Raw genomic sequence first — 25,593 nt, forward strand, 5'->3', positions numbered from 1 at the left:
AAATAAAGATAATGTCTGCATGCTAAATAAGGTTTATGAACTAAGTGAAGTAAAGTGAGAATTAGAATAACAGCATTTAGCATCTACTAAAAGAATCAAGCTGCCTCCAAACCAAGTGGCAACCTCCGGCAGTAAAACGTGAAGCCAAAGTGAAGAAGTGAAAAAAATTGCAGTTCCCCCCTCATCCACTAGAGGCTCCAAAACAAAGCAAATCCCCATAGACTTCCATGTTAAAAAGACCAACTTCACAGCAGAAATAAACATGTTTAAGTCTGGAACAAAAATCCATTTTAGGATTAATGGGTCAAGTTTACCTTCATGACAACTGTGAGGGGGTGAATTTTTTTTCTAACTCATCCATTTGGATGTTATTTAATATTGAAATTTGGCATAATTAGGGGCGTGTCCTTTTGATTGACAGGTATCCAATATCCGCGGCAAGAAGGGAGAGTGTAGCACAGTTTTTAGCCGGCTAATAGCATGCCTTAGCTTTAGCCCACCTACCTTCGTTAGCTGGTTAGCTCACGTTCAGTCCGAGCTGGCCCAGTTAGCTCTTAGCTACAGGCAGCTCGGAGTTTGATGGGTGTCAATCATCCACCCCCACTTTCACAGTCCTCCTCTTAGCTCCACCTCTTTGCCCATTTTTGAGTTTCCGTGAATAATGACTAGCGGGACGCCGCCTAAGATGGCGACAGTGGGAACCGCCCAATGAACTTAAATTCAGCTCTTCAGAAACCTACGGGTGACATCACGGAGGCTCCGTCCATCTTTTATATTCAGTCTATGGTCCAAATACTATAAACATCCAAAACTAATTTCATTCACTATGTTAAATTCTGTTGAATGAATATATTTAAATTTTTTGTCATATTTACTTTCTTGCAGAGAGTTAAAAGAAAAGAAGCTATCAGTTTAGTTAATACGAAGCTACATCAACAGGTTAGCTGTTAGCATTAGCACAAAGAGACAGAATCAGCTAGCAAAGCCGATTCCTCCACCTTTAAACTAGGCTTAGTAACATGTTATTTCTAATGTGTATAAACTAAGTAAAAGTTTGAAGAATAAAGCTAATAATTTACCATTTTAATCACAACTGGTAACTGCAGCCAATCTTTGTGGTAAGCTAAGTTTAACATGTGCTAGGCCAACAATTTCTGATCCTTTCTGATGTGTGAATAGCATCAAACTTATTTGATATTTTGCAAGACTTTAATGCAAGCATAGCTGCTAAAATATTACTAACCCCCCCCTTAAAATTCTACACTAAACATAATTGACATGTCACTTTTTACTAGGGTAAAGCACACATTTTGTTTTGTATGTCGTATTATACAGTACAAGTGTCTAGTGTTGAATCCTTTGGACAAGCATTTTTATTGAATAAATTACTTATCGTATATTACAGCATTGGAATGGCTCATAAACATGGACATTCTTCAGATTGCAATCATTTGATTGAGTCAACAGAAAATAATAAATCCTCAAATTAAGCTTTTGAGGTAGATGTGTGTTCCATCTAGATGCTAGTGACGCTGAAGATCAGAGCTGGAGGTTGAACCGGGAAATGATGAGGTGGCGCTTTCCTTTCTTTCTTCTTCTTTTCTGCTTCTTTTTCACCCTGACAGACAGACTGCATTCCAGCCTCTTCTGTGTAAAGAAAAAAATAAAAAGAAACAGGCAGACACATGGATAATGGGGAAGGTAACTGCAGTGTGTGTGTGTGTGTGTGTGTGTGTGTGTGTGTGTGTGTGTGTGTGTGTGTGTGTGTGTGTGTTTGTGAAAGAGCAAGAGGAGGAGTGAATTAGAGGCTTACTTGGCCAGCCTCAGACTGTGCAACGTGTCTGCTGCTGGTGGATCAGATGGCAGAAAGCTGCTGCTGTGTGTCTCCTGCAGCTCATCTGCTCCATAATGTCTGCTCTCTGCTTAATTACAGCTCACCTGCAGCCGGGCCGGCGCTGCACACATTTCTGGGTGGGGGGACGAGAGGATTGCCCATATAAACCTTTATTTGGACAGGGGGAAAAAAGGTAGCTGCTAAAAAAGGGCTTTTATTATTTTTGAGCCAATAACAATCATAATGTCTGTAAACCCACAATTGTGCAGGTATTTCACAACGAGAGGCAGTTTCAGCCACTGAGTGAAAAAATGCTAACATCTGGTTTACTCATATATATTTATATATATATATATATATATATATATATATATATATATATATATACAGTCAGGTCCTTCAGTCATCTATCTATTGAGCTATATTTTAAAAACTGTAAAGTCCTCATAAGACATGTTAGGTTGTTTTAGCTTCTACTGTCATAAAGTAAAAAGAAATGTGTGTGAATTCACTTTCTGCTAAAGTTAATTGGAACACTGGGTCTCGAACTTTAAGTTATGCAGTGGCATGTGTAAAAAGGCTGTGTTTTATTAACCATGAATGGCACAACAGCCGAATTTAGGCGAACTGTATGTCTGATGTGGAGATTGTTGGAGAAAACCCTACACACAATTCTTTTTTTAATTTCACAACAAATACTTGTTCGCTCAGCGCTAATTCTGAGAAATCCTCAAGGACTATTGATGCTGTATGTTAAAGATGGCTACAGAGCAATTTCTCCATCTTCTGCATCACTTACTTGCGTGATTTAGGCTGTTTTCAGGGCCTTGTAACTCTGTTCCCTGAAAGAACATTGGAGTAGTACCACCAGAAACCCAGGGGCAGTGTAGAGCAGTACAGCTGACATACGGCTCATAAAAGGAAGAAGAAGATGCAACCTATTTAATGACTGCACAGGCCACCTCCGTCACTCATCGTCATCCTACAGTCTCATTTTGATGTCTGAGTGAGACGTTTTAGTGATGCCATGCAACCATATGACTTCTTTTTGGGATAGATCTTAAGTGCTGCTTTGTCAAAGAAAAGAATCATTTAAGCAGAAGCTGTTTATAAATCACCTGCCTTCAGTCTTCCTTGTTGGGAAAGAACTTAAGAACTTGTATGTACCAAAACTCCTGGAGCAGCAGGTATATCATGATGGTGTTGGACTTGTTCAAAACTTTGAATAAGTGAAAATCTTATAGAGTCGAGTCTAGCTACAAAGTTTGAAAACACCAGATAAATTGGTGGTTATTTCAACCAGTTGCAGGTTTGGTTTAGTCTCAGTTTTCTCCACTTGTCCAGACGTTTTTGCTCAAGCTTTGCAAATAGAATATCTGCACAAGAAAAAATTTGCTTATTATGTCAGTATGAATTCATTTTTTATCTACTAAGTGAAGGAAAAACAAGACAGAAAATCTTGCACCAGGTAAGCTGGCTGGAAAATTCTTGGCTCCAAGGCGATTAATGATGTTAATACCGGTTATTTTTAATTTTTCTGAGTACCACTGTGATGGGAATTTTCTTATTTCTTTATTCAGAACAGCAACAGTATTAAATCTGCTGTTTCTAACAACTCAGGGCCGCAAACGTTTAAATTCTATATCTGAACAAGTAAAATGATAAAATTCCAGTCATTCAACACTGGGTCAGAAATTCACGGGTTTAAAACTTTACGTGAACTTTTGTTGATTTTACCAAACTAGGCAGCCTGTTCAGACTGCCACAGTGGTTGAAAATTCAAATGACGCAGATGAAGATGAAGATGTAGAACTGTTGTTTTGAAGCACTGAATCTGACATTTGACTGTGGCCATTTTGATCTTTTTGGAACCAGAAATTCAGTTTGAGCCAATTCATAACTGCCTTGTTAAGGAAAACAGATTTAATTAAATCTTGACTTCAACCCAATCCCCCATCCATTGGACTGACGGGGCGACAGTGGAAAGAAAAAACTCCCTGTTAACAGGAAGGATGGAAGTGACCTTGTTTGGAATAGAGGGTGCGTTGGAGAATGATTCCTGAAAGCCAATTGGACAAAAAAAAAAGTTTCTTTGAAGATGATTTTTTCCTTAATTATGGAACAACTTACAGAAAGGCCATCAGAGTGCTGATCAGAAGGTGTAAATCAGAACGAGGACGATGTGCCACCATAATGATTGACAGAATTTATTTAGAAGACAGTCTGTGAGGCCCAGAGTTTTTTTTTTAGCCAGAACCTTGTGACTATTAGTGGTACCACCAATTTACTGTCTGACATTAGATGATTATATCCAGGGCTCAAATTACATCGTACCTTTTGGGGGCGAGCCAAGCTCACCTTAGCTCCCCGTAATTCAAACCACGATTGTCTGATTGTGTCCATCTTTTACTGGACGTTCTTGGTAAAGTTTTAGCTGTTGAGTCGTATTGTTGGTTGTGTAGGAACGACGTTATGACCTGCATGGTAAGAAAAGAAACATTAATTCGAATGCTTAAAACGTCAACAAAAGAATAAAAAACTAATTTGTAAGTTTAACAATAGCTCAACTTTGATGTTTTTGATTAACATTTTCAAAAAGATAAATGAAAATAGTAAAAATAAAGAAAAAAAAACTAGTAATGCAGAGATTTTGAAGGTCGCTTCACGAGGTTTATCTCTGTTTCAGGGAAGAGAAGGAGAAGAAATGGACTTAGCCGAGATTTAAACCCACATACAATTAATATATGATATAAAATCCCTGGTGAAAATAATTCCTAAAGAAGAGCACTACCTGTTTTCTAATCTGGATGCCCACCACAGTTGTTGATGCTCTTTCTTTTTATTCCCCACAGCACCTCCCTCTGTTGACCCTACACAGCCCAGTTTATTCCATTCAAACCAGTAAATGAAAAGATTCAAGATTCAAAATCTTTATAATTATTATGCAAGCATAATGAAACAATTCTCTTGGTTTAAGCACACATAAAGAACAGAAATATAACAGGCACACACATACAGGTAAAAAACATAAAGATATAAAAATATATAAACAATATAAGAACACCTCATTTTTTACAGAAAAAAGTCAGATATAAAGAGATTTTCTTCACTGGTCAATGTTAAACAAGCAGGACCTTCCACATCTTCAGTCACTGTTTTTCTGAAATACCCCAACACATCGATTTACGTCAGATTTCTGGGATAAATTTAGTTTTAGAGGTCTTTAGTAGCAGGACTGCCAGATTGCTAATAATGCTTAACTGAAGACTCAGAGACAGGATTTTTAGATAAAATGATAAAGGTTATTGGTGTTTGACAAGCTCTGAAAAGACCTGCAATCCCAGGGTGCACCTTGAAAGAGTCTTTTCAGGTTTTCACTCCATGAATGAAATTTGTGATCCACGTTTAAGAGACAGACGTAAAGGTGTTAAACGGATTCATTATTTTCTGTTGAGGATCCTCATCGATGGATCTCTCTGAACAGAGTGGATAGAAGTTTGTTGACAGCACAAACACAAAGTTCATGAAATTAATCCAGTTCCTCTGAAAACACAACAAACCCCAAAGGTTCAGAAACAAAAACACATTTTAATCTCCTACAAGCCAAATCAAACACTTCTAAGCCTGCAGCTATGATCCGGCCGTGTTAACACTCTGCCAGCTGAAACCAAACAAACACGCTCAGAAACTAAAACAACTGTCACTGAAGAACCTGGCTCTGAGCAGACCTAACACCTCAGACCTGGACTAAACCAGAACCTGAATCCCAACTGAAATTCACGCTAAATCAAACTGAATCCGGAAGTAATCCACAACCAAAATCGAAATCTGGATTAAACCCTGTGATCGCTGCAACAGGAGATCCTTCTCCGACCTTCCAGAGCTGCTATAGATCAGGTTTCCTCCTGCTCAGACGCCCCCCTTCCTCTGATCCAGACTCAAACCCTATTGCTGTGCAATTATGGAAGGAGGGACCTGCTGTTTTTTTCCTCTTTTTTTCTCTCCTTTGAAGGAGGTGTCTTTTCTTGTCTTCCCTAAACGTGAGCAGGAGCAGCGGGGTAATGAGGGTGCGTCCCCTAAGCCAGTCCAGGCCCCAGTACCTCCCAGTTCTTCAGGCTCCCATATAAAAGCCCTGGTGGAAAATGAGTGTAGGCAGTAGGGAGTTTTCTGCTGGGGTCAGGAGGACTTTGGACAAACGAACGGATCCTGCCCCAAACACCCGTGTATGAGTGGAGTGTAGCAGAAAGAAAAAACATCCCCAGCTTTTTTTCCCTCTCTTGCCTCAAAGAGTCTACATGTCTAGTGGCATCTAGACATGTTCAGCTTTGTGGATTTGCGGCTGGCGCTGCTGCTCAGCGCAGCGGTGCTCCTGGTCAGAGCGCAGGGCGAGGACGACCGTAAGTTTCATCACTGTTTGTTGGAGCTTCTCAACCCTTCCCCCCAAACTCCCTTTTTTTCTATTTTTACTGGTTTTTGAAAGTTGGATTTCCTCTTCGTGGCTGGACGGCTGCCGAGATATTAGACAGAAATGGGAAGAATACAAAACAAAGGAATTAGATGGGTTATGCTTCTTTGTCTCCAGATAGATAAATTAACAGATAGATAAATAGATTGAGCAGCTTGTAGTTTTTTTTTTCTTTTTTTTTTTTTTTTGTACATGGTGTGCGTAATCCACTGGGCATCCCAAGGAGGCCTCTCTTTCTCTCCGTCCTTGTGTTTGTCTAGCTCTCTCTACCCCCCCACCTTCTCAACATGCATGCAGAGCGAGTTGCAGCAAGTTTTCCATCTTTCCTCCAGGCAAGGGTTTTTGGGTTGATGCACAGATATCATGAACAGATTTTAACCCCACCAAAAGCTGGAGTATTATTTAGTAAATCCAATAAAAGCATTTTTCATTTCTCCCTGATGGACCCAATTCTCCCAGTTAAATTACGCTGTCTGGCTTCCAAGTAGAGATGTATCAGAAGCCTGACTGAGGTGGCAGAGTTACAAGCAGCCTCAGGCCAAGTGTTGAGTTGGACAGGTGAGCTGGAGAGTCACATGATGAGAAAATATTCACCAAGGGTTAGAAGAAGGTGAGAGCAGGCAGAGTCTTGTCTGCTGGATACAACTGAAAAAAGTGAACACAAAAGAGCAAGTCTACTGAGAAAAGATCATGGAGGCTAGTATCTTTTCACAAGTAGTTTCATCCTTGAAGAAGACAAAGAAAACCAGCTCAGCCCTGATGAAAACCAAGGAGTTGAAATTCAGTTTTTCCAGATGTTCCTCCTGTCTGGAAAGGACTCAGCTGTCTATCCGAAGCAGATGTGCTTCAGCCCACCAAACAGTCCCACAACGACACCTAGAGGTTCCTCCTTGCAACTGCAGCCACATCTGGCCGCCACGTCCCCTCCGTGCAACCTTTTTTTCCCCCTTCCCTCCTCCTTTCTCCTCCTCTTCACTTTCTTTCCATACTTTTTTTTTGTTTCCTCTAATTGCAAACACATGTACAGTGTTTCCACCAGCTGCTGCCAAGCCGACAGTCTGCGTCGCTGCTGCTTTTCTCCTCTGAGCTCAGCGCTTTGGCATGTTGGAAGATTTAAAAGCGCTCTAAAGGGAGTCCCAGTTAAGCGTTTAGATTTTCGCTGAGAAGTTTGCAGGTCAGAGCGGAAAATTTGACGGACTTACCACTGAATGGATCAAATCTCTTGGAGATGTTTCCTTTGTGCATTACCGCTGTCTTTTAGCGTGTAACATCATTGTGATGTGCAGCCAGACGCAGGACGTCCGTGCCCCCGCCGTCACCTCTGACCCCCGTTTGTGTGCTTCCTGTCCAGATCTGTCTTAATGATCCTTGTAACTACTTCCTGAATACAGATTTTAGACCAAAATAACAGCTTTTCTTCTATTTTTTGTTACATTTTATGTGCTTTTCTTTTTGGCAAAACTATAAAAACTAAAACAAAAGAGTTTTTTAAGCTTTAACTTAAAAAAAAAAATATATAAATATTATAATATTTAATCTGCTACAAGCCAAATCAAACACTTCTAAGCTATCATTTAATTTGTTTTTAACCAATATAAGAAACTAGTTTTATTATGTTGGAGAAATATCCAATTAATTAAAATAGAAGTTAATAAAAGCAGCTGGTGGATCATAAACATATTTCATATAATTTTTTTTAAACATGTTATCATTTCTAAAATATTTAATATTTTATTTATATATTATTTGTAATCCCCTTGTTGATTTACTCCCACTTACTCATGTTGAGTCTGGGGGTTGAGGTATCACAGCTGTGCTCTCTCTGTCGCCCCCTTCAGGCACAGGTGATAGTTGCACCCTGGACGGCCAGGTGTTTGCAGACAGGGACGTGTGGAAACCAGAGCCATGTCAGATCTGTGTGTGTGACAGCGGCACAGTGATGTGCGATGAGGTCATCTGTGAGGATACAACCGACTGCCCCAACCCCATCATCCCCCACGACGAGTGCTGCGCCATCTGCCCTGACGACAGTATGAAACCCTTACTGACCTTTTTCACAATTTCAGTAATAACTTTCTTAGTTTTTGGCATCCAAAAACTTCTTTTTTATTTTACTGTCCTCTTTTAAAAAACACAGATCCAAAATGTTATCACACTTTCGTCACTTCTGTCTCACGTTTGTACGCTGACACGATTAAATAACTTTCTGTTACACAAGCTTATGTATTCGACTCTAGATGCAGATGTTAATCATCCTTTTGAGAGTTTAAAGTTCTATATTTTGTGCACCATTTTTGTGAGGGAGATCTTCATGATCATTTTAAGGTGTGATTTCTTTCATGATTTAACTTTTTACACGCGTGTCTCCTCTTCAGGTTACCAGGCGCCTCAGGTCGAGGTAAATATTCTGATCCTTGGTTTTCTTTTATGGATAGAGAATTTCACCCTTTTAATTAGATAATATCTATAAAACCCACGTTATTCATGAATGAATGTTTTTTATCATACTTAAATCTTTACTCTTCTTTTACTTACAGGGACCCAAGGGAGAGCGTGGAGCCAAGGGAGAGAGGGTAGGTCTACAGTTTCTTCCTCCTTTGATTCCCTTGGGGTGCAACTTTTGATTTCATGGTGTGTTTGAGGTCTGGCACTCTGAACGGATTCTTGTGTGTTTATCTTGGAACTGAAGCAGCTAACGCTGACACAGCGACAGAATGTGTCTACATGTGTTTTAATTTGGGCTGATGTAGAAACAAGACTGAAAATGTGAGAATAGGTGTGGAGCTTCTGTGAGAACTGTTTTTCTATTTAAGTGCTACTGTGTTTACCTTTTGGCATAATTTCTGATGACAGGTTTTTATCAGAAAACATTTTATCTGATGCAGGTCAGGTCAAAGGTTTAGCACACTCTTGTTTTCTTGGAGCTGTAATGAAACCAAGATCAGTTTACACTTCCCGAACAGGAAGTGTTGCCATGGTAGAGCTGCGTTTAAACGGTTATGCTACTCTTGTCTGAATTTGTTTAGTTTTAAATAAAATAGTGTGGAAGCTTAATTCAGCCTAAATAATCATTTAATATATTACTACTATTTTATAAGTGTATTGTTCTTGTTGGTGATGTTGATGTCAATCCTTACTTGAGCATGAAGCTTCCCAGAAAAGTGCATGTGCTCATCCACTTCCTGTAATGCTGATGTCACATGACCAGTTGCCAGTTAAAAAACCTTAATGGTCACACGATCATATTTACTGAGGAGTAAAGACTGCGTCTTCATGATTGCTAATGCTTCTTCCACTGAGCCTGGTGAAGACACAAACCGGAAATGAAAAATTAAAGACCTGCACTGATGATGAAACAGTTCACCCGTGGTCATGTAACAGTATCTGAACAGCTTCAAAATCCTAGGAATTTGTTCTTCGTTTATAGCCACAGAAGCATGATTCAACGGATCCAGTCTTGAACTAAACATTTATTCCTTTATCTGTAGGGTCCCTGCTGGTCCCCCTGGTAGAGATGGTCTCCCAGGCCAGCCTGGACTGCCTGGCCTCCTGGCCCCCCTGGACCTCCCGGCCTTGGTGGAGTAAGTTGTCAATTTTGTATTATTTCTGTATTTTGGCCTGTTTAGGGTCCAAATGGAAGAGTTGTAAGCCAATCCAGAGATGGAGAAAAGTAATCCACATGACTCAACTGGTGTGTAGCATTACCTTCCGGTTATCAGAATGCATGACTTCTATGGAAAAAAAAAGTAAAGAAACAACCAAATATGCCATAATGTTCCCTAACACAGCCCTATTCTTCTCAGCTTCCCAGCAATTACATTTCCCAAGACGATGCCAAGAATGTCCAGTAGCTTGCTATGATGCTTTCTCTTATTCTCTTGCAAGGCATTAAGACAGACCAGTTCATACCTGAAACTGAGTTTGTGTTTGTTGTACATGCAACTACAGACAGAGCTGGAGAACGCTAACTCTCACAACAAACGTTCGATTGTTAAATTAGCCAGATGATCAAAAAACAAAACACACTTTTGATGTAAAAATAACTGAGGTTTTCGTGCAGGTTAGGGTCAGAAGGTCAGGATGCATGTACATCAGAGATTTCTTACAATGCTTCGGAGAGAGAATCAGACATATTCTGCATGCATTTTGAGCTATTAGTTGTTAAGCTAATATTTATAGCTTAGCTGTAATTTACATTGTGACTTATTTAAAAATAGTTGAGATTTAGGCTTGTTTACACTAATCACTGACTCATTCCAGACAGGAACAATAAGGCAAAACGCTAGACCTGACTTATCTGTGTAATTTATTATTGACCACATAATTCCCCCTAGCTAAGCTAACATAACCCACATCTGACTCAAGAATCTAGTCCTTGTCTCAAAAGCAGATTTACCTATATATCAATTCTAATATAATAATAATATTATAAAAATAATATTTATAAGTTTGACAACAAGCTAATATTCCCAGCTTATTTTTAAGTGATTCGCAGAACATTTTTGCAGATTTTTATGCTAATTTTTCCACACACTAATATCACAGTCCAACATAGCATGTAGATTCAGCTTGTTAGCCCCTAACCTGCAGTTTTATAATCATTCATGCTAAGCTAACAGCATTTTTATAATTTACCATCTTCAGATAGTAAATTACAAATTATACAAAATCTTGTGAACTCAGCAATACCATAAATGCAACACTGATTTTATATGAGTGACTTTATTTATTTACTTCTGTTTTTCCCTTTGTTTTAAAGATCTAAATAATGAAATATGAAGAAATTGGCAAATGTCATTTTTAGACTATAGTGTGATAACTAAAGGAAAACAATTACCCATAAACAGTGAATTTTATTTATGATGATTTCAATAAATCAGTCACATAACTGTAATATTTCCCTCTGAGCTTCACAAGTCTCCGTCTCTTTTCTCCAGAACTTCTCCCCTCAAATGTCTGGTGGCTATGATGAGAAATCTCCTGCCATGCCTGTGCCTGGACCTATGGTAAGCCACATACAAAGCCTGAATGCATTCTTGATCCTTTCTCTGTACCACATGTTGATGCAGTATCTGACCTTCCCTGTGTTTCCCTAACAGGGCCCAATGGGACCCCGTGGACCTACCGGACCCCCTGGTGCTAGCGTAAGTACATTGCTATCCTTTATCTTGACTTAAAACTGATCAAATCTGAGGTGGGATCAAAGGGGTGGGCAGTGACATCTTTATGAATATCACCTTCGAAATGTGCAGCTGGTATGGAAATCACTGCTCAACTTAATCACTTCCTCATCCTAAATACTGAAACAAGTACATTTTTATTTAGCTGTTTGGTTTAGGAAAACTGGAGATTTTTAAGTGAATCTAGAAAACATAACCAATGGAAGAAAACCGGACTTCTCTCTGTTGCTCTCCGAAATTTGACACAAGAGATTTGGCAAATAAATGTGCAAATCCTTGCGACAGAAAGACCTCAAATTTACAGATATAGAGCAGCTTAGAGAAAAAACAGTATGAATGTGACACGATAAAATGATTAGCATTTCTACTAGTCAATACTTTATCTAGTTTTTAGACTGCCAATGCTGCTGGTGTGTCTCCGCTTCAATCTAAAAACTACATTTTTACCCCGTATTTGCTTTATCTAACATACAACTTTCTAAAATACTAATGGTTTAAAACGTCGTATTTTGAAGAATTTAAATCAAACTAATGGCAAAGTCAAGAAACTTTTGTGACCAATCTGCAGTTACTGAGCAAGAAGTGAATGTATAAGGAAGATAAAAAGGACTTATTAAATTAACAATAAATTATTTCAAGAGTAAATCACTGGGACTCTATCCTGCTTCAGAAACAAATGGTATAGGGTGTTGTTGTTATCACTGCTGGATCGATTTGACACATAAGTCAAATGGTGTGGTGATGGTGGGATTCCTGGAGCATCATGGAGAACATATATTTTCACATTTGTCTGTTTGTCTCCCCCTACAGGGATCTCAGGGATTCAATGGTCCCCCTGGTGAGCCAGGAGAGGCTGGTGCTCCAGTGAGTCTTCAGGACATGAAAATAAATACTCACCTGCATTATATCCATTTTGCCTTTTGTCGTTCTAACTTTATGTGTCTTTTCTTCAGGGTCCCATGGGGCCACGTGGAGCTGCTGGCCCTCCTGGAAAGAATGGAGAAGATGTTAAGTCGTGGACTGAAGCATGCTCATATTCACAATTTGAATAGAAAAAAACAAACTCTGACGTTTTGAATGCCATGTTCCCACCGTACGTGCATGTTCCACCTTTACTTTTTGCAGGGTGAGTCTGGCAAACTGGTCGCACCCGGTGCGCGTGGACCTTCTGGCCCACAAGGTAGATCATTGAGGCAGACACGCAGCATATTTTTCTAGCTGTTTCATGTAAACGGACAACAAAAAAACACTAATATAATACATTGTGCCCCCTCAGGGAGCCCGTGGTTTCCCAGGAACCCCTGGACTGCCTGGCATTAAGGGACACAGAGTAAGTGACAACCTCTAAAATCTTGCTCAACAAAAATAAAAAACGCAGCCTCTTTTAATCAGGGACTCATTCCTGTGTTTCTCACTTTTTCTTTAGGGATTCAGTGGTCTGGATGGTGCTAAGGGAGACTCTGGCCCTGCTGGACCCAAGGTGACTGCCTCTTTTTGAAGCATCATACTGCCACACTATGTCTAAACATCAGAAATAGCTTCACTATTAGCACAGGGTTAGCTTGAGCAGTAAACATAGTGATAGCAGCACTTGGTACAGGTTGCTGCAGTGCTAGGATTCATGGCAGGACTTATTGTAGTTCTCTAATGAAAAGTATTTTACTTCTCTAAACCTCAGGCAACCTAAAAGAGACCTATTTAAATGGCAGTAATCGAAATTAAAGCCACACAGAGTAAACCTGGAATAGCCTCGGTTTTGTGTACACATTTCCTGCATTGCATCCAATCAATGTATAAAAAAAGAACATGTTCTTTCGGTTATTATCTGTCATTGAGTACTTAAGATAGTAATGCCAGTGTTGGTGGCATTGATGTTCAAAGTCAAGATGGCTGGCTCTCATTATGACGTTATGTGGGTTGACTTTCCTGCACTGGTGTTTGGCTGGCAGTCACAGTAGTGTTATAGTTAGAAATCATAGGATGCTCTAGCGCAGGTCATAGGTGCAGTTTTATTGACTATAAACAGCCTCATTAGCAACATCCATGATGGGCTACTTCAATTATATGTCATTAAATGCTTTTGTCCTTTTTTTCACGGCCGTGTTATCCTTTGTGTCTGCACTGTGTAGGGATGAAAAGTGGAGCTCCGGGCGAGAATGGAACTCCTGGCGCTATGGATGCGTAAACAAGCATCCTCTTCTGATGCATCACTGGTCTCTTGGATTTTTTTCTTATTTTCTTTTTTCTAACTGATGCTAAATTAAGTCATATAAAGCTGACTAACTCTGTCTTTGTCTATTTTAGGGACCCCGTGGTTTGCCTGGCGAGAGAGGCCGCACTGGTCCTTCTGGATCTGCTGTGAGTCCACAAATACACTCTATCAGTGATTACAGTCTATTGATCAGTCAGTCTGTAAACAGATGACCAATCATGTTTGTCTTTTGCTGCAGGGAGCTCGTGGTAACGATGGTGCTGCTGGTGCTGCTGGACCTCCTGTAAGTTAGACATTCACTAACAGCTGAGCTGACATATGAAGCATCAATCTTTTCCAAACACAGAAAGAAGCAACCAAACACTCTCATGGAGCAGGCTTTTTAAGTTTTTCATAGTTACCATAATTGTAGGTTAAGTGTGATGTATTCAGATGGTTATAGCTTACAATTTCTGCCACCAGATGGCACTGTTTCATACACACTGAACATTTAAAGTTCTGATTTAATTCTGTTCAATAACTATAACAGATCCAAACTGCTTTCATTTTGTTTAACCATGTTACCATGAGCTGAAAGGATATGCCACTTTAGTCTGAATGTCTTTCTTTTTGTTGTCAGGGTCCCACTGGCCCTGCTGGACCTCCCGGATTCCCAGGTGGCCCTGGAGCCAAGGTAATATACAGTATATTTAGCATGATCCAAAGTAATCACTGGCAATGCTTCATTATGAAATTTCTCTTAATTTTCCTTTAAAAAAAAAACCCAAAAAACACCTCTTTCCATTCCCCACCTAGTTTGCAAGGATTGTCAAAGGGTTAGCAACTTAATTTTTATTATTTAGTATTTTATTTGTGCATATGAAGTTAATTTGATCCAATGGAGTCCATGTTGGAGAATGGTCATACAGAAGGTCATAACTAAATATGCCAGTTTGGACAATAAATCAGGTAGTATGACGGATACGGACGGACACATTTTTTCTTTACCAAAACTGTATCGTTTGAATATTATTTGAGGGACTCAGTTAATGTTACTATAAATGTGTTACCAAGGGCTTAGGATTGGATTGGGCTGGTTCTTTTACCTGAGGAATGATCTTTATACCACAATAGTTTTTTTATTTTTCTACAACATGAAAACAGTTTATCCCAAAACAACAGAATTATCCAAACTAAATTTTCAATTCTCAGCTTTATCTTCCATTTCTTTGCCCTTGTGTGTATCCATAGCTTTATCAACCAACTAAGTTTCATCTTTTGTTTCTTCTCTTCTTAGGGTGAAGTTGGAGCTCAGGGTGCTCGTGGACCTGAGGGCCCCGCTGGAGGCCGTGGAGAGCCTGGAAACCCTGGACCTGCCGGCGCAGCTGGTCCCTCCGTAAGTATAAACTTCCAAGATTCCTTGTTTCGACTGTTTTCACAGAAACAATCAAGGGCCACAGGATGGTCATTGAAGGAAAATGGGAATCAGAGAAACAAGGACACATTATTATTTAGATCATACGTGCCATATAAAAAACTTTGTGCTGATTAAAAACTTTTCCTGCTTTTTCCTCTCAGGGAAAACCCTGGAGCTGATGGAGCCCCTGGAGCAAAGGGGAGCCCCTGTGAGTCTTTTTCTTCTCCAAAATATTGGAATTCTATGGATATTACTTTTGGCTCAAAAGGATGAAATGGGCACAATTTAAACAGATTTGACTGCTTTTTGTATGTTATCAATGGCTAACAGCTAGTTTCCATAGTCAGTAGCAATGGCAACATGAATAAAGAAGTAGTGGCTTGTCCTTTGCTGCCCCCTGCAGGGTGCTGGGTGGACTTGCTGGAAGCCCCTGGCTTCCCTGGACCACGTGGACCCCCAGGACCCCAGGGTGCTGGTGGTGGCCACCTGGACCCAAGGGTAAACCTGGGGAGTTAAATTTCTCTTTAAACTAACAAAAACAAATAATAGATTTATTTCTAATATTTATTTCAGCTATTTCTGGTCGATTATTTATGGTTCCCTCATTGATTATTGGCCTTGAGATGGTAATTAAATAAGAGTAATTTCTTTTTGGACATTTGGTTAGCAGTTTGAATGCGATTTTGTTTTCTCTTGTGTTTGTGTCTTTCAGGGTGATGTTGGTGCTCCTGGATCCAAGGGCGAGCACGGTGCCAAGGGAGAGGCTGTAAGTTCACCACTGATCATCACAGAGTACTGCTCCTACATGTGTGCGATGCATTCAGCCTTTCATGCAAAACATCTGTTTGTCTTGTCCAGGGTGCCCCAGGTGTTCAGGGAGCCCCCGGACCTGCTGGTGAGGAAGGCAAGAGAGGAGCCAGAGGAGAGCCCGGTGCTGCAGGAGGCCGTGGAGCACCTGGAGAGCGTGTATGCACTACCCCTAATTGTTATTTATTTTAATAATCTTTGGTATTAAGTGTAATTGTGTTTGGCCTTCTAATGACGCGATCCATTAAGCCCAGGAAAGCTTGAAGTCTCCAGTTGACAGTGTTTCGTACTACCATCAGAGGGTGTTCATAGCAGTTAGCAACAGCTACAGTCTGAGTCTTTTTTTATTTTGGCAATCTGTCGTGAAAGTTAAGCTTAAATGAAACAAGCCAACACCAGGACATGCCTCGATAACAGCTTTGTAATGGTGAATGGTTTTAGTTAAGTCATTGTGTTTGATCCCCTCGACAGGGTTCTCCTGGTGGTCGTGGTTTCCCTGGTTCTGATGGCCCTGCTGGACCCAAAGTAAATACAAATCACAAAACACAAATGACTTGATATATTTCTCTGCTGGTTTCTGACATCTATGCACATTCAAACTGGTTTCTGTTGAGCTAAACAGCCTTTTCACCACTCTTTCCTCCTCTTCCGAACCATGATAGGGTGCCACTGGTGAGCGTGGTGCCCCTGGACTTGTTGGACCTAAAGGTTCCACTGGTGAGCCTGGCCGTACTGGTGAGCCTGGTCTGCCCGGAGCTAAGGTAAAATATTCTACTTCATATCTCCTTTTGCTCAAGATAATTTCCTCCTTTGTTCCTTACACCAACCAACCTTTGACTTTGCTCTTTAGGGTATGACTGGCAGCCCTGGCAACCCTGGACCTGATGGCAAGATGGGATCTGCTGTAAGTTGTAGCCCAGTAGCATAATAATTAGCAAGTATACATTTTGTTTCTGCAGATAAACTAATCCTTAATAAAATCCTCTTTACCAGGGAGCCCCTGGACAAGATGGTCGCCCTGGACCCCCTGGCCCTGTTGGAGCCAGAGGCCAGCCTGGAGTCATGGGATTCCCTGGACCCAAGGGAGCTGCTGTAAGTATGATTTTAACTGCTTTAATATGATGTATGCATTCATGTTTTTTGATAATGAGCCTGGAAAACTAGGTAACTTCATATGATGCTTCTTTGATTTGGTTTTATTCAGGGTGAGGCTGGAAAGCCTGGTGAAAGAGGAGTCATGGGACCTAATGGCATTCCTGTAAGCTTCTTTTGTTCAACTTCATTATGATATTGACATTTTTAGCAATTAGTATTGATATGAATTTAAACCTGACATCTTTATGTTCAGGGTATTGGGCTGGAAAGGACGGTGAAGTTTGGTGGCTCAGGGTCCTTCTGGACCAGCTGTAAGTAAACATCAGAAATAACACACTCTCACAAAGTATTATGTTATGTCTGGTTGCTGCTGATTAGCTCTGACACAGTCTTTCTGCTCATCTCGCAGGGTCCTGCTTGGTGAGAGATGAGGAGATGCAGAGGACCGTGCTGGAGGCCCTGGATTCCAGGGACTTCCAGGACCACAGGGGGCTGTTGGTGAGACTGGCAAGCCTGGAGAGCAGGTAAAGCGTCAGATAATGACCTCCACCTTCAAACTCTGATCAAACTCAGACTTTCTATTAAGGCATTGTCTTCCTGTGTTCCCTGTATTTTTGTGTAGGGTCTCTGCCCGTGAGGCTGGAGTCCCAGGACCTGCTGGAGCTAGAGTAAGTCCATCATATCATCATCATTGTCACAATGACTTAGTTTTCAAGCCCCCACCTGCATCCACTGGATGGAGCAGTTAAAAATTTAATTTAAAAAATTAATAAAATATTTCAAGATGGAGCTTGAAAGCAGCTGTTAGCTTGTTAACTAGAAGCTGTTAGCTTATTAACTGAAGGCAGTTAGTTTATTAACTAGAAGCTGTTAGCTTACTGACTAAAGGCAGTTAGCTTGTTAACTAAAAGCTTGTCAACCAGGAGCTACTATGATTGTAAACACAAGAACCTTGCTTCAGTAAGCTAAAGCTAATGTTCAGTGAGTGTTTAAAGAAATGCTGATAATTTGAGGAAAAAGAAAAAAAGCACATTTGTAGTAAATAGCTGACTTGTGTATTGAAAGCTTTCTCCAATGTCTCATAAATTCCAGTGAATATCATTTAACTGTAGTGATTTACAACTTCGTGGCAAAATGTGATAGAGTTGCTTTTTTGGGGGATGTTCATTCATTTATTTAATTTAGTAGAACAAATTGTAGATGTGACAAAACAATTTCACGCAACGGCTGAAAATTCTGGCGTCATCATAAATAACTGACAAAAAAATTCCACAAAAGAGCTGCAGTTATTTGCATTTTCTTTTAAATTTAGCAGTATGAGGAAAATATGGACTCACTGCAAGAGTCTGAATATGAAAGCAAGGGTACAGTTAAGAGCAACCGCTTGCAGAGGTGAATGTACTCGGATGACTGACCAATAACATGGTCCCAACAAGTGAGCTGCCACAGGAAACAATGTAAAAGCGAACATAAAACTCCTTCCAGTAACTCATCATAGAGTCTGGCAAAAGATACTGGTTGTTTCCAGTTTGTGTCTAAGATTTAGAGCAAGTATAAACAGAATAGAAAGGTCGTACAGTGGAAACATAAAAAGGGGAGACAAAATTTTAAGAAATTAAATTTAGCAAATAGAAATCAATTGAATGTAGACGATTGGATGAAAGTAATATTCAGTTATGAATCCTGGCTGCATTTTGAAAGTGGATGACTTAAGCTTGGTGCTGGTAGAAACTGCAAAGATGGCTGCCAGAAGAAAAGGAAAATGGTCAGTGATGATTTAGCTTACATGTCAGCTGAAGGATCAGGTGTGATGAAAACAAATGCATAGTGGACTCTGAGAGGTTGCACAGTTGTCCATTCTGTCAATTAAACGTCGGTCTGGGCGACGATGAGGTAATGTTTTTATTTAACCACAGATCTAAGAGTATTAAAAGTTTAACTTTTTATTAGTTGAGACATAAAAACCCATTGATATGATCAACATCAACATTGTTTACTCTCCCTCCACTTTCAGTTACACTTATTTTAACCCTTTGCTACCACTTCCGCATAGGGTGAGAGAGATTCCCTGGTGAGCGTGGAGCTCCAGGCGCTCTTGGACCCGCTGGTGCCCGTGGATCCCCCGGAGCTGCTGGAAACGAAGGGCGCTAAGGTAAGTCTAGTTTACTTTAAGAGATAAGGCGTTCTCACTACTGTGGGCCATTTATTAATTGATTTCTGCTTCTCTTCAGGGAGAGCCAGGTGCTCCTGGTGCTCCTGGAAACCCAGGCCCTTCTGGACTGCAGGGAATGCCTGGTGAGCGTGGTTCCGCTGGTCTTCCAGGACTGAGGGGTGACAGAGTGAGTTGGCAAAACAGTGTTCTTCAGTACCCTGCAAATTCCCAGTAAGAATGATTGTGTAACTGCTGATTTCCAAAGCACACAAGGACAAACTCTTTAAGGGGGACATTGATTAGGACCTCAATGATCACTTTTAAGACCCATCCCCAGATGATTTCCAACAAATAACTATTAATCAGCTACTGCACCATCAACAGAATGACTCTGTTCTAGATCTGATCTGTCGGCAGTCCATAACTGTATAACCCACATGCCTCGTCTCCTTAAAAAAGGGAGACCAAGGAGCTAAAGGTGCTGATGGAGCGCCTGGTAAGGATGGTGCCCGTGGGTTGACCGGACCAATTGGACTTCCAGGACCTGCTGGAGCACCCGGAGACAAGGGAGAGCTTGGTGCCGTTGGACCTGTTGGACCTGCTGGAGCTCGTGGAGCACCTGTGAGTGAAAATTTCCTCATCTGTCAAAAATATAAACCTTTGTTTCAAAGTTCTCTAGATACCTGATTTTTAAGGCTTAAAAATCCTGAGTTGAGTCTACCCCCTCTTGAACAGGGTGAACGTGGAGAGGCTGGACCAGCTGGACCTGCTGGGTTTGCTGGACCTCCTGTAAGCCTTTTCTCCATAAATATGCCAGACTTGAGCTGATGACACTATAAGAGGAATTAACTTTAAATTTTTCTAAATTTTTTCTTCATTTACCACCATTCAATCCCAGGGTGCTGATGGACAGCCTGGTGCTAAGGGAGAGGCTGGAGATAATGGTGCTAAAGGAGATTCTGGTCCCCCAGGAGCTGCTGGACCAACTGGTGCTCCTGGCCCTCAGGTATGAAGACTTATTTATGTATTCACAATACAGCTTGTTATCTGCTGTCGGTGTGCCACAGTTAACTATCACGTCTTTTTAGGGTCCCGTCGGAAACACTGGCGCTAAGGAGCCCGTGGACCCCGCTGGAATCCTCCTGTAAGTTTCTGCTGTCGTTTGACTCAGTAAAACCCTCTTCTGCTAGTCTTCATGTTCTATAATCAGGAACTTGACAAGCAGTGTGTAGAGTTTGGGGCTACAGTGCCTCTTTGCAGAGCTTTTATCTGGATTGCCAAAAGATGTTTGGGTTTATTTTTGCTCATTCATTCATTTTATTTGCACTGATTTTGATACAGTTTTTTTTTTCCAGCTTCTTTTTAGCTATTAGCTTATGTTTCTCCTTTCTCTAGGTGCTACTGGTTTCCCTGGTGCTGTTGGCAGAGTAGGACCTCCCGCCCTGCTGTAAGTCAACGTCATATGTTATTTGTAATTCTTGTTTCTGAGCCCAGTATTTCCAGTATTTCTAACCTTGTTAAAATATACCATTTTTCCAACTCTGCAGGGCAACTCTGGACCTCACGGACCTGCTGGACCATCTGGCAAGGAAGGACCTAAAGGAAACCGTGGTGAAACCGGACCTGCTGGTCGCCCTGGTGAGATTGGTGCTGCTGGACCTCCAGGACCTGCTGGAGAGAAGGGTAGCCCTGGTCCTGATGGTGCTCCTGTAAGTGATCTTCCTCATACAACCCTCAGATAAAGCTAAAATGCTAAGATGACTGCTGAGAAATATGCCTGATACTGATAGTTGCCACTAGTTCTTTAATAGTAAAACTACTGTTGCTGTGTTTGTCTTTGCTTCCCTGCAGGGAGCTTCTGGTCTGCCTGGACCACAGGGTATTGCTGGACAGCGTGGTATTGTTGGTCTGCCCGGACAGAGGGGAGAGAGAGGTTTCCCTGGCCTTCAGGGACTTTCTGTAAGTTACTGCTGTTTCATTCAAATGTCAGCTTTAAAAAGACAAAATCCAGTCAGTGGATCTGATTAAACCTTAACAGAAAAGCACCTGTGGAACTTTATACGATTCCAAATCCCTAAAAATAAATTTTATAAATTTTATAAATCAGCAGAAAACACTTCCTTAATTCAGTCTATGATAAGGACAAGGCAAACCCGGATAACTAGAACTGAAGGAATCAGGACTGGACTGACTCTGACTATGTCACCCACAGGGAGAGGCTGGAAAGCAGGGACCTTCTGGTCCCAGTGGTGAGCGTGGACCACCTGGACCCATGGGACCCCCTGGACTGGCTGGAGCCCCTGGAGAGGCTGGACGTGAGGTAAGAAAAAACCCCTAGAACAAAACAATTTGTTTTCCATTTTATACTATTAGCTCTGCTTTGCTCTGTAAATGAATCTGCTGTGTTTGGGCTGTAGGGAACTCCTGGTAACGAGGGAGCAGCTGGTCGTGATGGAGCCACTGGACCCAAGGTGAGCTCTGACCGGGACTGACCAAATTAAACCAGATGTAGCATCTAAACGAGTACCCATCAACTTCATTTAGTGAACACCACACTAACACAGTAGCTTGTATTCAATGCAGTAACAATTCAGCCAGTTTGACTATCCATCAAAGTGGGAGGCGTAACCAACACCATCAGCTTCCAGTATGGTCAGCAGAGAAAGCAGTTTTTTTGTTGTTGTTGTTTTTTTTGTTTGTTTGTTTTTTAGATAACCTGTCGTGGAGGACAGAGATTTAGTTTTAGCTTAGAAAACATTTCCTGAATAAAAGCTGGGACAAAATTAGAAAGCATAGTTTAATGTTAGCGGTAAACAGATTTTGTGTTTTAGGGTGACCGTGGAGAGGGTGGACCTGCAGGAGCCCCTGGTGCTCCTGGACCTCCTGGTGCCCCTGGACCCGTCGGACCCGCTGGAAAGTCTGGTGACCGTGGAGAGACTGTAAGTGACTAAGTCACCACTTTTAAGAAATCAGTGTAATCTTTTTATGAGATACTGTATGTATATTAATCATAAAACGTTGGTGTTGCATACACTTTATTTGACTATAAAGTTTGTGTTTTTTTGAGTACATTTAGATTAAACAGATTTTTCTTTGTTTCAGGGACCTGCTGGCCCAGCTGGTGCTGCTGGCCCTGCTGGACCTCGTGGCCCTGCTGTAAGTAACCACACCAGCACAGCAAACAGACAGTTAGGGCTGGGATATAGTTGCTGTTAGCAGCACGTCTGCATACATTTCATGGCTGCGTTCGTTTGGCACGTAGGCAACTCGCGTTGATGCAAGGTAACATGTCACGTGTGTGAGTTGTAATATTGACTGGAATGCTTGAGGCTCTCATGCAAACATGAGCATGAACACAACAGGTCCAAGGTAAACACAGTGGTGGGTAGTTTTAAACAATGTCTTTCGGACCTTGTCCCCAACTATCTGAATCTGTATGACTTTTCTACCCATTGCACAGTGATACACACTTGTGCCTTATCCTGGTTGATTGACCTTTTCACTATTTCAAAGTGCTGTGTACCGCCCTAGCTATGACCTCAGTATTGTGCGTTTTTGTGCTTCTGTCGTTTGCAGCAAGTATAAACATAAACGTAGCGAAATGTTGGCGTGTACGTTTGCATTTACAGCAAGTACATCCCAGTCCTTACAATGGCTGGAAAATGTGCTTATGAAATAAAAACAAAACTATCAACTTTCTTATTCATCCTAATAGGGAGCTAATGGTCTTCGTGGAGACAAGGGAGAGACCGGAGAGGCTGGAGAGAGAGGAATGAAGGGGCACAGAGGATTCACTGGCATGCAGGGACCTCCTGGACCTTCTGTATGTTATTTTTATTTTTATTTATTTTATTTTTGACACACGCTCACACTCATTAACTCTGGTTTTTACGTACCAACTTCTAGGGACCCTCTGGAGAGCAGGGACCTGCTGGTTCTGCTGGAGCCGCTGGACCTAGAGTAAGTTAAACTATTTGTAACTGCTGTTGTGTTCGATTTCTTTATCTCGCATAACTTGACTTTTACTTTATTTTGGTATTTTGTAGGGCCCCTCTGGATCTGCTGGTTCTCCTGGTAAAGATGGTATGACTGGCCTTCCTGGACCTACTGGACCTCCTGGACCACGTGGACGTAATGGAGAGATAGGACCTGCCGTAAGTCTGATTATCTAACTCTGAAGAAACATAGTGATTGTGTTTTCCTAGAGGTAGCAAACAATCTTTGCCACTAATAAAACAAAATAAAAAATCAAACCCTTTTAATTTCTTAGGGTCCTCCTGGACCTCCTGGACCTCCTGGAGCACCTGGTGCCCCTGGTGGTGGATTCGACCTTGGCTTCATTTCCCAGCCCCAGGAGAAGGCCCCTGATCCCTTCCGTATGTTCCGTGCTGACGATGCTAACGTTCTCCGCGACCGCGACCTGGAGGTAGACAGTACCCTGAAGAGTCTGAGCCAGCAGATTGAGCAGATCCGCAGCCCCGATGGAACCAGAAAGAACCCCGCTAGAACCTGCAGGGACCTGAAGATGTGCCACCCTGACTGGAAGAGCGGTGAGTTTTTAATAGAACTGCCATACTGGAGGAATGACATCCATTTAAAGGCCTCAGACATCTTGCTCTCTTCATAAATCATTAACACAGCTGGTAGATTGACGTTTGGAGGGTCAGTTTGGAAGACAAATTTAGCTTTTTAGGGTTCTGACTCCGGTTTCTGCCTTGTTGCTGTTCAGGCGAGTACTGGATCGACCCTGACCAGGGCTGCACTCAGGATGCCATCAAGGTCTACTGCAACATGGAGACCGGAGAGACATGCGTATCACCAACTCAGCGTGAGGTTGCCAAGAAGAACTGGTACCTTAGCAAGAACATCAAGGAGAAGAAGCACATCTGGTTCGGAGAGGCTATGAATGATGGCTTCCAGGTAAATTAGGGTTACCTAACCTAACTTTTTCTTATTAAGTTTGCAGACCGAATCCCTCTACTCCAGCTCTCTCTGACATTTTTCTCTTAGCGTCTCCTTCCTCCATCCATCCTCACTTCTCAAGTCTGCCTCCTCTTTTGTATCAACTCTTCTCATCACTTCTCCAACTCTATGTCTCCCCTCACAGTTCCTGTCAGTAATTATTTCCTCTGCCTCACACAGTTCGAGTACGGCAGCGAAGGCTCTCTGCCAGAGGATGTCAACATTCAGATGACCTTCCTGCGCCTCATGTCCACTGAGGCATCCCAGAACGTCACCTACCACTGCAAGAACAGCATCGCCTACATGGATGCTGCCGCCGGCAACCTCAAGAAGGCCCTCCTTCTCCAGGGCTCCAACGAGATTGAGATCAGAGCCGAGGGCAACAGCCGTTTCACCTACAGCGTCCTGGAAGATGGATGCACGGTAAGCAAACACAACCCTGTCACACATACAGCTGAGTTAGCGACAAAATGCTAATCCTGCAAAGCTAAACATGATGAGCTAGAAAGACGTTGAGTGTCACAGGTCATAATTCTGCTCCATAAGACATTTCAGTGAATATCAGACACGAGTCATGTTTGATAGGAAACATAATCTAGTTTTTATATTTAGGACATTGACTTTGGCAGAATTTGATTTAGTATATTATTTTTTTCAAATGATGACACTAATTCACCTTGTTCTTGTTTTCTTCCAGTCACACACCGGTACATGGGGCAAAACAGTCATTGATTACAAGACATCGAAAACATCTCGCCTCCCCATCATTGATATCGCTCCTATGGATGTTGGTGCTCCAGACCAAGAGTTTGGCCTTGAAGTTGGACCTGTCTGTTTCTTGTAAAAAGGGAAATCTGGACTTGAAATTGTTGTTGTGTGTGCGTGTGTGTGTGTGTTTTATTTTTTTCTAGCAGTCATCTCTCCCCAAAAAAGAAACCCTGCCAAAACAATCTCCTAATTTCATTTTTTCCCAAAACATCTGACCCGTCACTCCTGATTCTACAAAGTTTCTGTTTGGCTGTTGTTCTGATGGTCCGCTTTGCCTAAAAACCTGCACTTCATCGAGAACAAGATGGCGGCGTTGTGGAGAGTCATCTGCATCGTCGTGTTTGGGACCACTACTCTTTATTTTTGACTCTTGGTTTGTTTTTTTTTTTTTTTTTTTTTGTCTGTTTATTTTTTTTTTTTGCCATCAACAACACCAAGGATCCTGTAGAGAAGACATTTTGTTTCCCTGGCAACAAGAAAATAATATATGCCTCTGTAAAGTGTGAAAAGAAAAAAAGACAAGCAAAAAAAAAAGAAAGAAACAAAACCACCCCTCTTCGGCCAGCCAAACCAGGCCTCTCTGGAGTTTACAGAAACACACAGGTGACTTTTGTATTTTTATACACCTTTGCGCTCTGAAGAATGAAAGGACAGTCCCGACAGACAGAACCCAATTGCTTTGTACCACGTTTCAGGTGTTGATGAATAAACGGTGAAACTGA

General features: G+C 41.5%; 1 protein-coding gene and 1 long non-coding RNA gene across 3 annotated transcripts; one reads left to right on the top strand and one right to left on the bottom strand.

Moving 5' to 3' along the window:
• Window positions 1-1,300: 1,300 nt before the first annotated feature.
• On the bottom strand, window positions 1,301-3,451 carry LOC121651048. Of its 2 annotated transcripts, none has more exons than XR_006012384.1 (3): window positions 2,634-3,451; window positions 1,814-1,967; window positions 1,301-1,647 (listed from the first exon to the last, which is right to left on the bottom strand). It is a non-coding gene; the product is annotated as an uncharacterized LOC121651048 (long non-coding RNA). The 2 variants fall into 2 exon arrangements; XR_006012383.1 differs by having other exon boundaries at window positions 1,814-2,002.
• Window positions 3,452-5,705: 2,254 nt separating this feature from the next.
• Window positions 5,706-25,593, top strand: LOC121648284 (collagen alpha-1(I) chain-like). Its single transcript, XM_041998278.1, is given in 53 exon segments — window positions 5,706-6,231; window positions 8,138-8,329; window positions 8,675-8,697; window positions 8,837-8,882; window positions 9,796-9,840; window positions 9,843-9,880; window positions 11,237-11,305; window positions 11,399-11,443; window positions 12,290-12,343; window positions 12,433-12,486; window positions 12,605-12,655; window positions 12,753-12,809; window positions 12,906-12,959; window positions 13,361-13,391; window positions 13,609-13,655; window positions 13,784-13,837; window positions 13,930-13,974; window positions 14,311-14,364; window positions 14,968-15,072; window positions 15,256-15,295; window positions 15,491-15,570; window positions 15,573-15,589; window positions 15,796-15,853; window positions 15,946-16,053; window positions 16,366-16,419; window positions 16,557-16,655; window positions 16,745-16,798; window positions 16,888-16,986; window positions 17,099-17,152; window positions 17,243-17,300; window positions 17,399-17,513; window positions 17,612-17,657; window positions 19,043-19,141; window positions 19,221-19,328; window positions 19,601-19,762; window positions 19,877-19,930; window positions 20,040-20,147; window positions 20,230-20,244; window positions 20,246-20,285; window positions 20,536-20,588; window positions 20,689-20,850; window positions 20,993-21,100; window positions 21,354-21,461; window positions 21,559-21,612; window positions 21,973-22,080; window positions 22,244-22,297; window positions 22,857-22,964; window positions 23,048-23,101; window positions 23,188-23,295; window positions 23,412-23,691; window positions 23,871-24,061; window positions 24,284-24,526; window positions 24,801-25,593. Coding segments are annotated over 53 exon segments (4,392 nt in total). The 5' UTR covers window positions 5,706-6,149; the 3' UTR covers window positions 24,948-25,593.

This window comes from Melanotaenia boesemani, chromosome 2 (assembly GCF_017639745.1).
Source record: "Melanotaenia boesemani isolate fMelBoe1 chromosome 2, fMelBoe1.pri, whole genome shotgun sequence".
NCBI lineage: Eukaryota > Metazoa > Chordata > Actinopteri > Atheriniformes > Melanotaeniidae > Melanotaenia > Melanotaenia boesemani.